This window comes from Liolophura sinensis, chromosome 1 (genome assembly GCF_032854445.1).
Source record: "Liolophura sinensis isolate JHLJ2023 chromosome 1, CUHK_Ljap_v2, whole genome shotgun sequence".
In the NCBI taxonomy this organism is placed as follows: Eukaryota; Metazoa; Mollusca; class Polyplacophora; order Chitonida; family Chitonidae; genus Liolophura; species Liolophura sinensis.
In genome coordinates this window covers 88,002,661-88,017,056 of record NC_088295.1, presented here as the reverse complement: position 1 = coordinate 88,017,056, position 14,396 = coordinate 88,002,661, and the positions used below count along the sequence as shown (strand labels likewise).

Sequence of the window (14,396 nt, the reverse complement as noted above, 5' to 3'; positions counted from 1 at the left end):
GTACAGATATACAGTATTTCATACGCAAGCGCTGCCGACTTCTCCAAATAAGTTACCAAGTGCCTGTAAAGAACTTAAGGAGTCTGTGAAACTCGAGAAGATAGTTAAGAGCACATAAGATTGGGTAAGCTCTGCAGTGAACACGGAAACATAATCAGACAAGCGGAAAGATTTTTTCATACCTCATTTCTGGAATACACACTGATGCGCCCACTTTGTTAGTGTCGGGGCATTTGGAAGCGTCGGTAAATACTTGTAAGTACTCGTTCCAGTTTGATTTAATATGACACATAACAACGATACACTACTGTTATCCGTCTTTTTGACTTTAGAATGTAATTCCGCAGAGACAAATGGGCTCGATAACTTCCAGGGAGGAAAAAGAGGAACACAACTAGGCTGAATAGAAATATCCCTGTCCTGAAAGAAGTCAGAAATTTCGTTCGACCGTAAATTAAATGGCAAGGCTTTTCTCACTGTGCTTTCTGGCACACGGTGACGTAAACAGAACTATTTAAAGCAATCCTGACAGACCAATGGAAACGACAGTACTATCTCTTGGCGGGAAGTCATAAACAGTAAATGACAGTTGACATGTTCAGACATCTATAGTTTACGACAGTGACGCAATTCGATGGCCACGCCAAAGGAATGTCGATTTCAACGTATACTGTAAAACCTGCTTAGCGCAACTAGTGTCCTTAACTAGTGTCAACGGTGAGCAATCGTGTTGTGGTCGGACAGAGGCGTAATTTGACGACGGAAAGCAAGATCTCTAAAGGAGGTCCTGGAGGCTTTCCATTTCGTCTTCCTCTGACGTTGTTGTGGTGAAACGAGAGGGTATATCTGCAGGCCATGTTCTGCGCTAGCAAGCAGAGTGGCGAGATTGACCGTCCATCGGCAGTACATCTTCCCGCATACTTGTTTGTAGTAATTACACAGTAGGTGACAGAATGGCATCAGAAATGTTTCGTGTGCCATGAGTTTATCTTATACCAGTAAGACGTTAATCCTGGTTTTCTGTCATGGAATATCTTAAAGCAGATACTTGATTTAAGGTCATGTGTGGAAATATATATTTCCTCACGTTACTTTGTGGAAAATTGTAATAAAGAGATTTTTGTCTGCAGCTTTCATAAGGGCCCTTACTCCTTGCACATAGGTGTGGGTATAAAACCTGATGTTTTATGATGAGAAGGCCCTCCTTCTCTCACCGTTTGTGGGGCCTTGGTGACAATTTATAGGGGTGAGCAGTGCTCATATGATCAGTTGCACAGTCTATGACCACTTTGTCTTAACATATAATCTACACGGTGAGCGTATGAGTTTGTCAAGCGTGGGAAAGTTCATCTACAACTTGCCAAAAATCGGTGGTTTACATCAGCCACTCCGGTTTTCTCCACCCATAAAAGTGTGGTTCACTAGCACGCGGGAATATCTTGAGTGTGATGTTCACCAAAAATCAAATAAATAATTAAACCTAGTACACTCAGTGTCAAATAACTGCACAGGTGAGTAATTTCGCTTAACCTCTGTGATCAGACGCTGAACTCCTAATTGTCGGCATGCAATGTGCAGATTCCGTTCAGGTTTTAGGGAATTGTCGGATTCCCTTGCGCTCATTGTGACAATAAATGGTACTCCAAATGGTACTCCAGTTGTTCATCCTTTTCACATTTGAGGAGGACCGCGTCTCTTCCAGCAATCTGGAATGCAAGTCTGAAAGTAAGCTAGCAACTTGCGCAAGGACAGTTCTCTAGTTCCTTCTCCATCCTTAATAAAACTGACCACCAGCTATTGTACAAGTGGAAATTTCTGAGAATGATGTTCAAAATCTATTAAGAAAAGAATCTAATGCTCAATTCACAGTCACTAAATATTTATGTGGCTTACAAGTTAATTTGATCTACATATATCCTCGCCCAGTTTTGATAATAACTAAAACACATACATGCAAATGGACATACTGTATATGGAGCATTACTCAATTTGAAAAAAGGTCTTAGCAGCATCACACCATTGTTTATATCTATACATTGTCTTAATATATTTAATTTCCTCTGCCTGACTGATTGATAAATTGTTCTTGTGTACATTTAGTAAGATCTTTAAAAGAGCTCTCAAACACATGTAAACCAAGATGTCAGATCTTGAGTTTTATTTCAAAAATATTACTAAATGAAACACATTTCATTTAAAATCATCAGTGAGCTGATAATAAAATAACTATTTCAGCATTACGAGCAAGATTTAGACAATTAATTCACAAATGCTAAAGTTAATGGCCTCTTGGTCCAGCGACCCGGAGTCTGATGAACAATTGTCATCAAACGTTGCACGAAGACCTATAAAATCTTTCTGATGAGATGATGGAAGTGAATGATTGTTAGACGTGTTCAGTTAAAAGTTGTCCCCATCTCGTCAGTCCTACAAATGCTAACTGAATTCCCATAATGGAATTTACCATCCGCAATACCTTGGAATTCATAGTCATCCCTACGATACGCTACACGTATGCCTCTCTTGTTTTAAGCTTTCACCTGAGACTTTATAATCAAGGCTAACCAGGGGTGACACAAAGATAATGATAAGGACATCGAGTTTTGTTGATGTTGTTATTCTAAGGATATCGTTGACAGCATGATTTCCCTGCTCCAGTTTTTCGGCACACATATACATCTTTTCCCTGTTGAATGGCTTGTAGACACTGTCTCTGATATGTGTGCAGCTCGATTATCCCGAATTTGAGACAAAAAAAACAAACAAAAAACTCAGCTTCCTTGCTATAATTTATTCAGTTTATATGTAACCCTTAATTACCACACAACCCTTACCACACCTACCAGCTGATTACTATCACAGAGAGAATGCGGTTGTCCCAGATTGTCACGTTTCCATTTGGGTTTCCGTATTACTTCACTGAGGATGATTTTGTGCTTAAGTCATGGTGCTATGGGGCGTGTAATCTACTACCATAAATTTAAGCGAGTCTCATGAAAATGTACTGTATTTAATTGGGACTCATGTCAGATGATTTATCGTGGGCTCGCGAGTCCAGAAAATCGTAAGATCGAATCCAAATAATAGCGACGCCCCGAAGTTCAGGGGAGATAATCTCGCTCGGTTCAGTCATTAAGCAAGCTTTGCTCGGCACGTTAAAGGAGAAGAAAATTTAAATATCAAACAAATACCATTGAAAACAGTATTCATTTCCTCGCATGTGCATGCCATAAAAAATTCTAATATGTACCTAAAGTGGATAAATTATAAATAAAGTCAACGCCAAAATCCACTGTGGGCGACTCCATTTTGCCCAAGAACTAGTCCTGAAGTCTTCTGTGTTAGCAGAATTGCCGTCGGAAACCGCCTAAGTGCAGTTCGTACATTTCCGGTAGAACTCTTCTTCCCAGAAAGTAGCGAACAGTACAGTTCGTTTTCCGCTTGACGATCGGGAATCCAGAATGTTGGACGTAGGTTCCGAGTTTACACGAACAAGCCGACAGTTTTAACGACTCTCATTGGCTGAGAGGCAACACATCCTCAGCATAAATTACAGGGTGTTAAAGATGGAGAAAGCGATGGACTCAGCGATTTATCCCAGCTTTGCCGTTTTCAAGCTTTACAAGTATAGCGAGGAAAAATCGCAAAATTATGCAGCAGGCACCACCACAAAGAAAAAAATTTGCTTTTTTCAGCTCATATTGTCATGTTTTTAAGTTTTCTTCTCCTTTAAATACAGAAAGGAATCAAAATGAGCGAATGGTGTTGCACCCATAGGTACATTAATACTTGAAGAGAAGATATCTTAAACAAAAATACCCCCAAAATTATCCCTTTCTTGGAAAAGACCCATTTTGGGCAAAATAATCGGCATTAGACTTTCACCTGAAATCTTGCAAGAACACAGGATTATGCGAGTAGGGTTAACAAATTTCGAAAAGACCTGTCGCATTAGCTGGATTTCTACACCAAATACTACAATCTTAATGTGCATTTCGCGAAATGTTCACCGCATAGTCAAATACGGCATATTATGGTCGCTTTTGTTTTGTTGTTGACTTTGGAATGCTGCGTGGTGGCTATTATTCTAATGGACCAAAGTAGTACGGAACATAGACGTAGAAAGCAATGATGCCAGATTTGTTGTCATTTCTAACCTTGAACGACATTAATTTTCATGTCGAGCTGATACATTTAACATGTAATATATATATATATATATATATATATATATATATATATATATATATATATATATATATATATATATATATATATATATATATATATATATATCATATAAGTGACAACTTCTGGAGTACGGCATTAAGCACCATTTAAATCAACAAACATTAAATAAGTAAGTGTTGAATGTGGATAAGAACTGATAACATTCTGGCAGTAATGTTCCACAATGTCTGATCGTACAAGCTGTATGGTATATAGTATAGCGCTCAATCTGGATACACTAACTGGGTGGATATGTGGATAATGCAAATTTAGCCAGCTGAACATTAGTTAATTGTTAGCGTCCACATAGGAATATTTGTACTTTCATTTTTGTTTTTCGGCAGTCGAGAAACACCTTCGATAGCCTCATAGACTCGCTTCCTGCGTGATATGCAATCATGGTGATCGTGGAATGAGTTCGAAATTGTAACGATCATTTTAAGGTTTTCCTGAGACGTTTGGCGGTGGTTGATGGGCAGCAACATGAACAACTTAACAGAGGTGCTTGTATGTATAAGTCAATATATCGTATATAACGTGATATAGCGTATAACGTGACGGTCAGTGTTGATGCACATGTTTGCATTTTCACTCTTGAAAAGGAAAGTAAAAGAAAAATATTCACCAAATAAATCAATGTTGTTCACAATGCAACTTACAATGATTCCCATCTTTAAACACAATGCAGTCACCGCTATTACACTGCTATTTCAATATTTGATTATGCACTGCATTTTCTATCACACATATATCCAGTATGCTTTAAATGTGATTTATTTCATTTCTTTATAATACAATGTATGTAGGGTACATCTCAAACTATGGAACTCTCAAACCTCTGTATCTCGTATGAAATGATTAACACTCCGTTGCCTGCGTCCCAAGCGTTTTCACACTTGCTGTTTTCATGTTTTTATTCCCTTTAAGGTGGTGGAAACAACTTTACCCTCATCGAAGCGTCAGTTTCCGTATATAATCCTGAACGGTGTCGAAATTGCCGATTCTCGGTTTATCGTTGAAAGAGTGGCCAAGCATTTCAACAAGAAAGTGGACCCTAACCTCTCTGCTGAAGAACGTTCTGTGTCTGTGGCCTTCTCAAGAATGCTGGAAGAAAACACATTATTGTAAGTATATCGTATCGCATATCGTTAATGTACCTTTACGCTTTTGATAGTAAAATACACTGGATAAACCCTGGCAGTGTAAAGACGGTGATGGACATACCAGCTGGAACAGTTTTAATAAATTATGGACAAAATGTAATTTGTTCGCATCTACAGTTGTGCGACTTGTAAGCCATTCAGGGTTACCGGAAGAATGCCGATTTGAGCACATCACATTCAGGCTTTCGTAATTTTCACTGGAAGCGAGTTATAGATGTATTCATGCATTAACCAAACATGATGTCACCATGCCCTTTTTGTGGAGCCCTCTTATATCGGCTGCTTGACATATTATATCATGACATCCATGTTTCAGCACTTATGCCTGGTACCGCATATTATTCCAACCCGCAGAGTTTTGGGGCCTGTTTTCGGAGGAAAACAAAGGAGTGCTTGCAAAAAAGACTCTAAAATATGGGCCAATTTTAATGAAGCGAGCGGTAAGTTAATGAACACTGCAAAATCCTGACCCTCTGTTTTGTATATAGATTCAGGCGACCCTGGACTGGAAAAGTGCAGCCTTCGTTGACCTCAACTATGGGGCATTGGGTTCCACAGTCGTTGGATGACTCTCCATCTACCCATATTCATTTAACCAAGTGTCCCACACCATCTACCTTGATTAACTCGTCAAACCCCTGAACTGCCCTTCATAAAAATGGCTGATTCTTGGTCCTATCACATTCCACTCAAACCAAGACATATTGATTTGTGCATTTAATGACTTGAACTCCCGACACTACGTTCTTGGTGTTTATATAAAAAAAGAACTGTTTGCAAAAGCAGAATGGGTGGAACATGCCACGTTAAAAAATTAATAGCTGTGTCTATTTCATGGTCAGAGGCAGCTCAAAAAATGATCAAGCTTTGGCTCAGTACCCATAAAAGACTGTGAGGTCATTTGTGGTTCAAGTTTGGGAAGTAAAACAAAACATTACCTCCCATTATCCCATAATCAAGCCTTGTCTCTGTTAATTTAACAAGGCGGTAGTCACTGACCAGCTAGCTCTGGTAAAACTCCTAAATATACAATCTACTCCATGTGTAAAATCTAACAATGAAAGTAAAAACCTGTTTGTAAAAAGTCACATGAAGTAAAATCATTCACCGAAAATGTAGGAGAGCTTCTGTTTATACATAGTTTTTTTTTCTCCCAAATTAAAAGATTGATTTTTTTTTTGATTGGTGTTTTACGCCGTACTCAAGAATATTTCACTTATACGACGGCGGCCAGCATTATGGTGGGTGGAAACCGGGCACAACCCGGGGAAAACCCACGACCATCCGCAGGTTGCAGGCAGACCTTCCCACTTACGGCCGGAGAGGAAGCCAGCATGAGCTGGACGACACGATTCTTTTCAATTAAAATGTTGTTCTTTTTTACATTAAAGTTATATTGATTGAAAAATTGCAAATTTTTCTCCAAGCTTTCCCTTTTTTTAGCCGTAACCAGCTTTTTCTCCCTCTTAGGATCAAATATGACAATTTGCGTCATAGGCGACTCTGTATGATGACACATATTAATGGATGAAAGGGTAACAAAAAAAGTTTCTGTTACAGTTAAATCGAATGTGGAAGTTGAAATTATAGTGTTAATGTTTATACTTGTAGCTTTGGTGTTTACATCCAGGGTTGAAGGTTTCTCTTTTAGCATTTTTCATACACATAGGGCTGATTTTAGGCGTGCACAATTTGATCGTCTTTGGTGTTCAGTTTCACTCTGTTCACTCTGAATTGACCACAAGTTTCGTCAGAAATGCACTATGTATTTAATCAGTGATTGAAGAAAAATAAACGTGCAGACATGGCTATTGGTATTAGCTATTGTTGTTGTTATGTTTTGTACTGACTAGGCAAAGGTGAAGTTCTGGCAGCAAGGGGTGTCTCGCCTCAGTCCCGCGGAGATCTACAGCTTAGCGGAAACCGATCTCAAAGCGCTGTCAGATTATCTGGGAACCAAGGACTACTTTTTGGGGAAGGAGCCAACGCTGGTAAGACCGTGCCTGACAAAGGCCATATATTTATATATGTGTATGTAGATAGACAGCATATTCGCACCGGTTCAACCGCACTAAAAGATGTTACCCTGTTATTATCTACATATGACCATATCTGTGCAGCTGAAAATGCTTTGCAATGGTTGGGTGCTTGTCACATTACACATGCATACGCTTTATTAAGTATTGTGCAATTGTTATACCACCGTAGACACATGAGATCTCCCTTATTTGTAACTCAGATGTTTGTGGCTCAGATGTTTGTGGCTTAGATGTTTGTGGCTCAGATGTTTAGGGCTCAGATCTTTTGGGCTCAGATGTTTGAAGTTCAGATGGTTGTGGCTCAGATGTTTAGGGCTCAGATGTTTTGGGCTCAGATGTTTGAAGTTCAGATGGTTGTGGCTCAGATGGTTGTGGTTTAGATGTTTGTAGCTCAGATGTTTGGGGCTTAGGTATTTGGGGCTCAGATGTTTGTGGCTTAGATTTTGTTGCTCAAATGTATGGAGCTGAGATGTTTGTGGCTTAGATGTTTGGGTCTCAGATGTTTGTGGCTTAGATTTTGTTGCTCAAATGTATGGAGCTGAGATGTTTGTGGCTTAGATGTTTGGGTCTCAGATGTTTGTGGCTTAGATTTTGTTGCTCAAATGTATGGAGCTGAGTTGTTTGTGGCTCAGATATTTGTTTCTTAGATGTTTGGAGTTCAGATGTTTGGGGCTTAGATGTTTGGGGTTCAGGTGTTTGGGGCTTAGATGTTTGGGGTTCAGGTGTTTGGGGCTCCGATGTTTGGGGTTCAGGTGTTTGGGGCTCCGATGTTTGTGGCTCACACGTTTGTGGCTCAAATCTTTGTGGCTAAGATGCTTGAGGCTCAGATTTTGTGGCTCATGTGTTTGTGGCTCAGATGTTTTGGGTTCACATGCTTGGGGCTCATGTGTTTGTGGCTCAGGCGCTGATGGTTCAGATATTTGGGGCTTAGATGCTTGAGGTTCATATGTTTGTTGCTCAGGTCTTTGGGGCTCAATTGTTTGGTAGACTTTTGCGAATATTAATAAGGCAATGAGCTCCATTTTCGTTCATACTCGTTCCCGAGTGACTTCACCCCGGAATATCTTATAACTAATACAAAGAAGAATTAACTTGTATTTCTGTATGATTATCAAGCCATTAAAGAGGTGTGGTTTAACTTCACTATAACACTTGTGTTTAAACTGGTCTCCCACTCGCTGTGTTACGGTTTTATGATGAAATGGTTCTGTGCATGAAAGTCGTGTCTTCCAGCCTTTACTCAGTCGTTTAAGATCAGTATAAGATATGAGTTTAAATTGACCGATATTGCGAAATGGTTCTATGCGTATTCTAGGTTATACTAATTTCCTCCAACAAGTATTAAACCAGTTGTATCATGTACGGTGTAAAGCAAGAGTGATATAATGGGTTAAAATTGGCATTACTTTCCCGCTAAAATGAACAAAACGGCTCATCAAATTTTAATTAAGGATAATTGTGGAAAGGGGAAGTTTACTGATGACGCATTACTAATGACTTTTAATTGTGTAATTATGGATAAACCGATAATGTAACTGTTACAAAACCAGTACCATTTTAGGACACGGAAGAACTATGTATGAGGTCATTTTTTAAAATACATACGCCTGTTAATCAGGTTTTGTCGACAAAGTAGTTGCTATCGCTGGTGGTATGGACAGATTACGCGGCCTCTTGCTGGACAACCTGCGGTTTATTTACGGGCATTACCTTACTCCTTTACAAAGGCCAATGATTTAGCCTACTAGAGACTTTTCAAAAATAATTCCATCGTAGCATATGAGCTAAATATTTTAGAGTATATTTTAGAGTATTTGATAGGGTTTATTGTTCATAATTAGGTGTAGGCCTCTTCCAAGCCAAGTCATCCACATTGTTGCTAACGCAAAAGGCAGAAGAGCGGGTGGGAATGGACTAATTAAACTGGAGTTTAAAATATAGCTGCTAATGAAGTGATTTGGTGCGTTTTCTGGGGATGTTTTGTCAGTAATTATGGATCTGTTTTTCATATTGTCATTTGTGTCGGTGCAGTCTAGGAAAATTAGTATGGAGTGTGGAAGTGTGAGATGTTCTAGATGTGCACATCGTCGTAACATAACAGTACAACGTGGAATAGATCTGACTATACCCGTACAACTGGTAATTAAGTAATGATGATGTACTAAATGACCTTTTCAGTTGGACTGTGTGGCATTCGGTCATCTGATACAGATCTTGTGGCTGAAGCTGAATTTCCCGCCGAGGTTCTACGCTGTAAAAGAATGTAAGAACCTGTTACGGTTCCTCGACAGGATGAGGGACAGGTTTTATCCGGACTGGGAACAATTGTGCAAGCCGTCCTCATCTTCATAATTGTTGTTTTACCCCCAGGGGATCTCATCTCAGCAGTCTAGACAAGCTAGTTCAGTAGAACTTTCACCAGAATTTGTAATGACATTGTCGTAAACTCTTATATAAATTTCCAGTATGTGTGCTCTTTTAAAGAAAACAATGTTATTCATGAAGACATGCATGTGTCTGGCTGAACGTTGATAACCACATTATTTCTTATTTACAACAAATTAAGCAAATTTGTTAACTAAGTATTTTTTACGAATACCCAATAAAAAAACAATCAGGTAAAACGCACTTATTTACGAGGAAGATTTTATCTGTTGATTGAAATTTGAAGGCAGATAGCCATGAGCTGAAATCTGTTCCTGGAACAACAAGCCCCTCCCACCCAAAGCTACTGACCAATCATTAGTCAGAGTGAACCGAGCACTTACATGTATATCAGTTGTGTATTTATGCATATCAGATAAGGTTTGATAAGATTAGTTTTTTTATAACTTGGTATTATCTTAAGGTGTCACAACATTTTATTTCATGATTCCCATTGTGATATTTTTTGTCTGTGTAAGGTACATCTGTTGACCAACAGCTATCTTCTGCGTGACAGATTTCTTAAACACCTTGTTATTTCTTTTTGTTGAACAATATAAAACTATTCAAGATTGCTTAACAGTTTTGTCTCTGTGTGTATTTGTTGTGGAGTTTTACAATGTGTATGCGCGGTTCCCCGCTAGGCTGGCGACCGTCGGCTCATAACATTTCAATCTGCTGTCATTTTTAAATGTCGCCAGTTCAAAACCCGCTCATGCTGGTTCAGCTGGGGATTTCAATCAGAGACATTTGTTAAGTATCACATGACAGAATAGATTCCTGCCTGAAATTTTTCCTCCGTTAATTATCAGACATCCTCTTGGTGAACATTGCCCAGGGAGCGGGCCCAACGAGGGTATTAGATAGGGCACTTGTACATTCCACCTGTCTCATTGTTTAGCGTTTGTTGAAGATCACTAGTCTTCCAACAACATGAGTGGCGTGGACAAAGCAGGGTGTCAAACGTGGCAAAGTTCGCCAGTAACTTCACGGAGGAGGTATAAGTGAAAATTTCTATTCGCGTGCATTTGGAAACTATCTGGGATTTTAACAGAGGGCAATATAGACTATATACCAGAATATACACACTGAACTTTGGCACCATAACTTTAGACGAGTTTCATGACAATTTCTGCACCATGTACTGTATTTTTTTAGGACTCAGTCATATGATTTCTCGTGGACGCCCGTGTCCAAGAAATGTTATCAGATCGAATCCGAATTGTAGGGGCGTCCCCAAGTTCAGGGGAGATAATCCCCTTCGGTTCAGCCATTTAACATGCTTTGCTCGGCACGTTATATATCGAAAGGGATTAAAGCGAGTAAATGTTGTCACATCCATAGTATATTAATAATTTGAAGAGAAGACATCTTAAGCAAACATACATAAGAGATTTTCCCACTACAATGACTTTAACGAGACATGTATATAATGCTACATTTAAGTTCGAATTTTGGTCCGTTTCACCCATTTTGGGCAAAATAATCGGAATTAGACTTTTACCTGAAATCTCGCGAGAACAGAGGATTATGCGAGTAGGGATAACAGATTTTGGAAAGGCCTGCCGTATTAGTTTGATTTCTATACCAAATAGTTCAATCAAAATGTTCTACATCTCGCGAAATATCCGCCGCGTACTCGAATCCCGCCCTATTATGGTCGTTTTTTGTTTGTTGACTTTGGATTGCTTCAAGGTGGCTATTATTCTAACGGCCCAAGGTAGTACGGAACATAGACTGTGAAAAGCAATGATACCAGATTTGTTGTCATTTCTAACTTTGAACGAGATCAATTCTCATGTTGAGCTGATACATTTAACAGGTTTCGCGGATTTTTGAATGATATACCGATCCTTTAACATTCGATTTCTGCCGCGTATAACCCAGGTAGATATCATATAAGTGACAACTTCTGGAGTACGGTATTAAGCCGCATTTAGATCAAATAAATAAATATGAAATAAATAAGTAAGTGTTGAATGTGGGTAAGAACTGATAACATTCTGGCAGTAATGTTCCACAATGTCTGATCGTACAAGCTGTATGGTATATAGTATAGCGCTCCATCTGGATACACTAACTGGGTGGATATGTGGATAATGCACATTTAGCCAGCTGAACGTTAGTTAATTGTTAGCGTCCACATACGAATATTTGTACAATTAATGTGTGTCACAAACGCTCCTGTACCGGCTTATGCTGACATACTTTCATTTTTGTCTTGCGGCAGTCGGGACACACCTTCGATAGCCTCATAGACTCTCTTCCTGCGCGATAAACGACCACGATAGTATAGTTAAGGGGCGGGTTTTGGGTAAAGTAAAATAAACCAATGACATAATCCGAAAAATATGCGGCGGCCATCTTTAATGTTTTATTCGTGTAGGGGGGTCGAGGGGGTAATATATGAGCGCTGTTGTTCGGTCGTTAGCCTAGCTCGGAACCGATGCTCGAATTTATTCCGCAGGGTGGAGCTCGAATTATGCGTGTTTGTTAATTAAAGAAGAACGGGTGTGACGTAAACGCTAGCCGTAGTATATTTATGGTCGGGACAAGTCTCCGTATAAAGACATTCAGTCAGTGACCGATGTGACCAATACACAAAAGTGAACTACATTATGTCAAAAGACAATAGTCAACTTCCTAACTTGTAGCATGTATGTTTTTCACGGATTGTGTGTAATTTCATCTACACTGCAAATCCATTTGTGGTATCTATATCCAATGTCATGTCGGGTTTAATAGAAAATCAGTCCAAAAGAAAAGGAATCCCCATACCGTTCCGATGACATTTGCTAATCAACGTTGCACTCGGTTCCGCCAAAGTAACTCACATCGTTATAAGAGTTATTATATCGCTTTGTAGTATTCAACCAGTCTCGCATGTTGGCCGTCAAACAAGCAGGAAGATCTGCCAATAACATGTGGCAAGATTGGAATTTACGGTCAAAAAATAATTTTCGCACAAACTTTACTATACAGGTGAAATTTACACGATTAGTCATGTTTTTGCAGGCTTGCAAAGCATTTCAAATAAAAGCTGTTACTCGCTCAACAAAAATATCTGCATGGACATGTAACCTTCAAAATTAAAAAATTTTAAGCCACTTTTACATGGATTACACGTGACTTCTTCAACATTTTGTGGAACTGTCGTACGACCATGCATCAATCTCGAAAAGTTTATTAGTTAATATTGCTGTTTGGAAACCACTCGTCTTATTTAAAATCCGGCGACCTCTCAGGTCATTTGTACTGGGGTCCGACTCCTACCCAAATCGCGTATTTCGACAGTATTCACCGCAGACTGTATATTTTGTGATAAGTACTTAAAATTAATGTTTGTTAAAACAATTGCTCGATTTATAGTGTACCAGTTAAGGCCTTCTTTTTTCAAACATGCACATTTAGCTTTTAAATTTCATACAACTCATCCAGATACCATTTGTTTACCTACGTAAGTGATTTCTTTCCTGTATTAGACCTACCAGTACTATACACTATAGCTATCTACATTTTGTTCAAAGTGTCTGTTAGTATAGTAAATGTACGTTAAAGGTAGTGCCCCATAAGACGCTTAATGCCTAAGGGAGTATTCTGAACACAAGCCACAACAATTGTTATGCTAAAATTCTCTGTTAACGTTACAGTGCACTAGTTCGTTCTAAACATTTTTTTCTCCTAATTATACGTTAGCTATTGTGTTCGGTAAGAGTTTGTACATAAGCGAATTTGTGTTCTTATTAAAAGGTAAAAAGACTGGAGGCCTTTTACTGGTTAAGCTGTCCTGCGTCGCATTGGTGCTATGATAATCATCGCGGCCTCCTTAATACTTAATGATTACAAAGCCTAAGTACAAACTGACCAGGCAAAACCCAGAACTTAATTTTAATGTGTTGGTCGTTCAGGATTCGCCAAAATTGTCCCTATAAAATACAAATACATATACACGTTAATTAAAATTCTTTGAGACGCTTTAATTACACGCTCACCCCATTATTATAATTCACTTCGAATTTCCATAGTATTCTTCACAAAACTGTATGTCCTATGTGAAACCCCTTGCAAATACATGTATTTATGTGTATAGTTCTGGGTGAGTAAGGCCAGTGTACTCTGTGCACACCTCCGATGTTATCCGAAGGCCATCTGACATAATTAACCGACCCCATTTAAAATGAGAGTTAGAATGACCTAGACTGTTATTACACCCTCCGGCCCTATAGACATCTCATCCAGGCACTGACGACGTCTTTGTACGGAGGCTTGTCCCGACCATAAATATACTACGGTGTTTACGTTACACCCGTGCTTCTTTAATTAACAAAGACGTGCATAACTCGAGTTCCACCCTGCGGAATAAATTCGTGCATCGGTTCCGAGCTAGGCTAACGACCAATCAACAGCGCCCATATACTACCCCCTCGACTCCGCTACACGCATAAAACATTAAAGATTGCCACTGCATAATTTTCGGATTACGTCATTTGTTTATTTTTACTTTCCCAAATCCCGCTAGACCAGTCTGTGCGGGGCCCTT

The 14,396-nt window shown here is 39.2% G+C and overlaps 1 protein-coding gene across 1 annotated transcript; it reads left to right on the top strand.

Annotated features, from left to right (window-relative positions):
* Positions 1–5,112: 5,112 nt before the first annotated feature.
* On the top strand, positions 5,113–10,421 carry LOC135461595 (failed axon connections-like). Its single transcript, XM_064738762.1, has 4 exons — positions 5,113–5,354; positions 5,710–5,833; positions 7,247–7,384; positions 9,611–10,421. Exons 1-4 carry the CDS (start codon positions 5,332–5,334, stop codon positions 9,782–9,784), a joined length of 459 nt encoding a protein of 152 aa, XP_064594832.1. The 5' UTR covers positions 5,113–5,331; the 3' UTR covers positions 9,785–10,421.
* Positions 10,422–14,396: the final 3,975 nt, after the last annotated feature.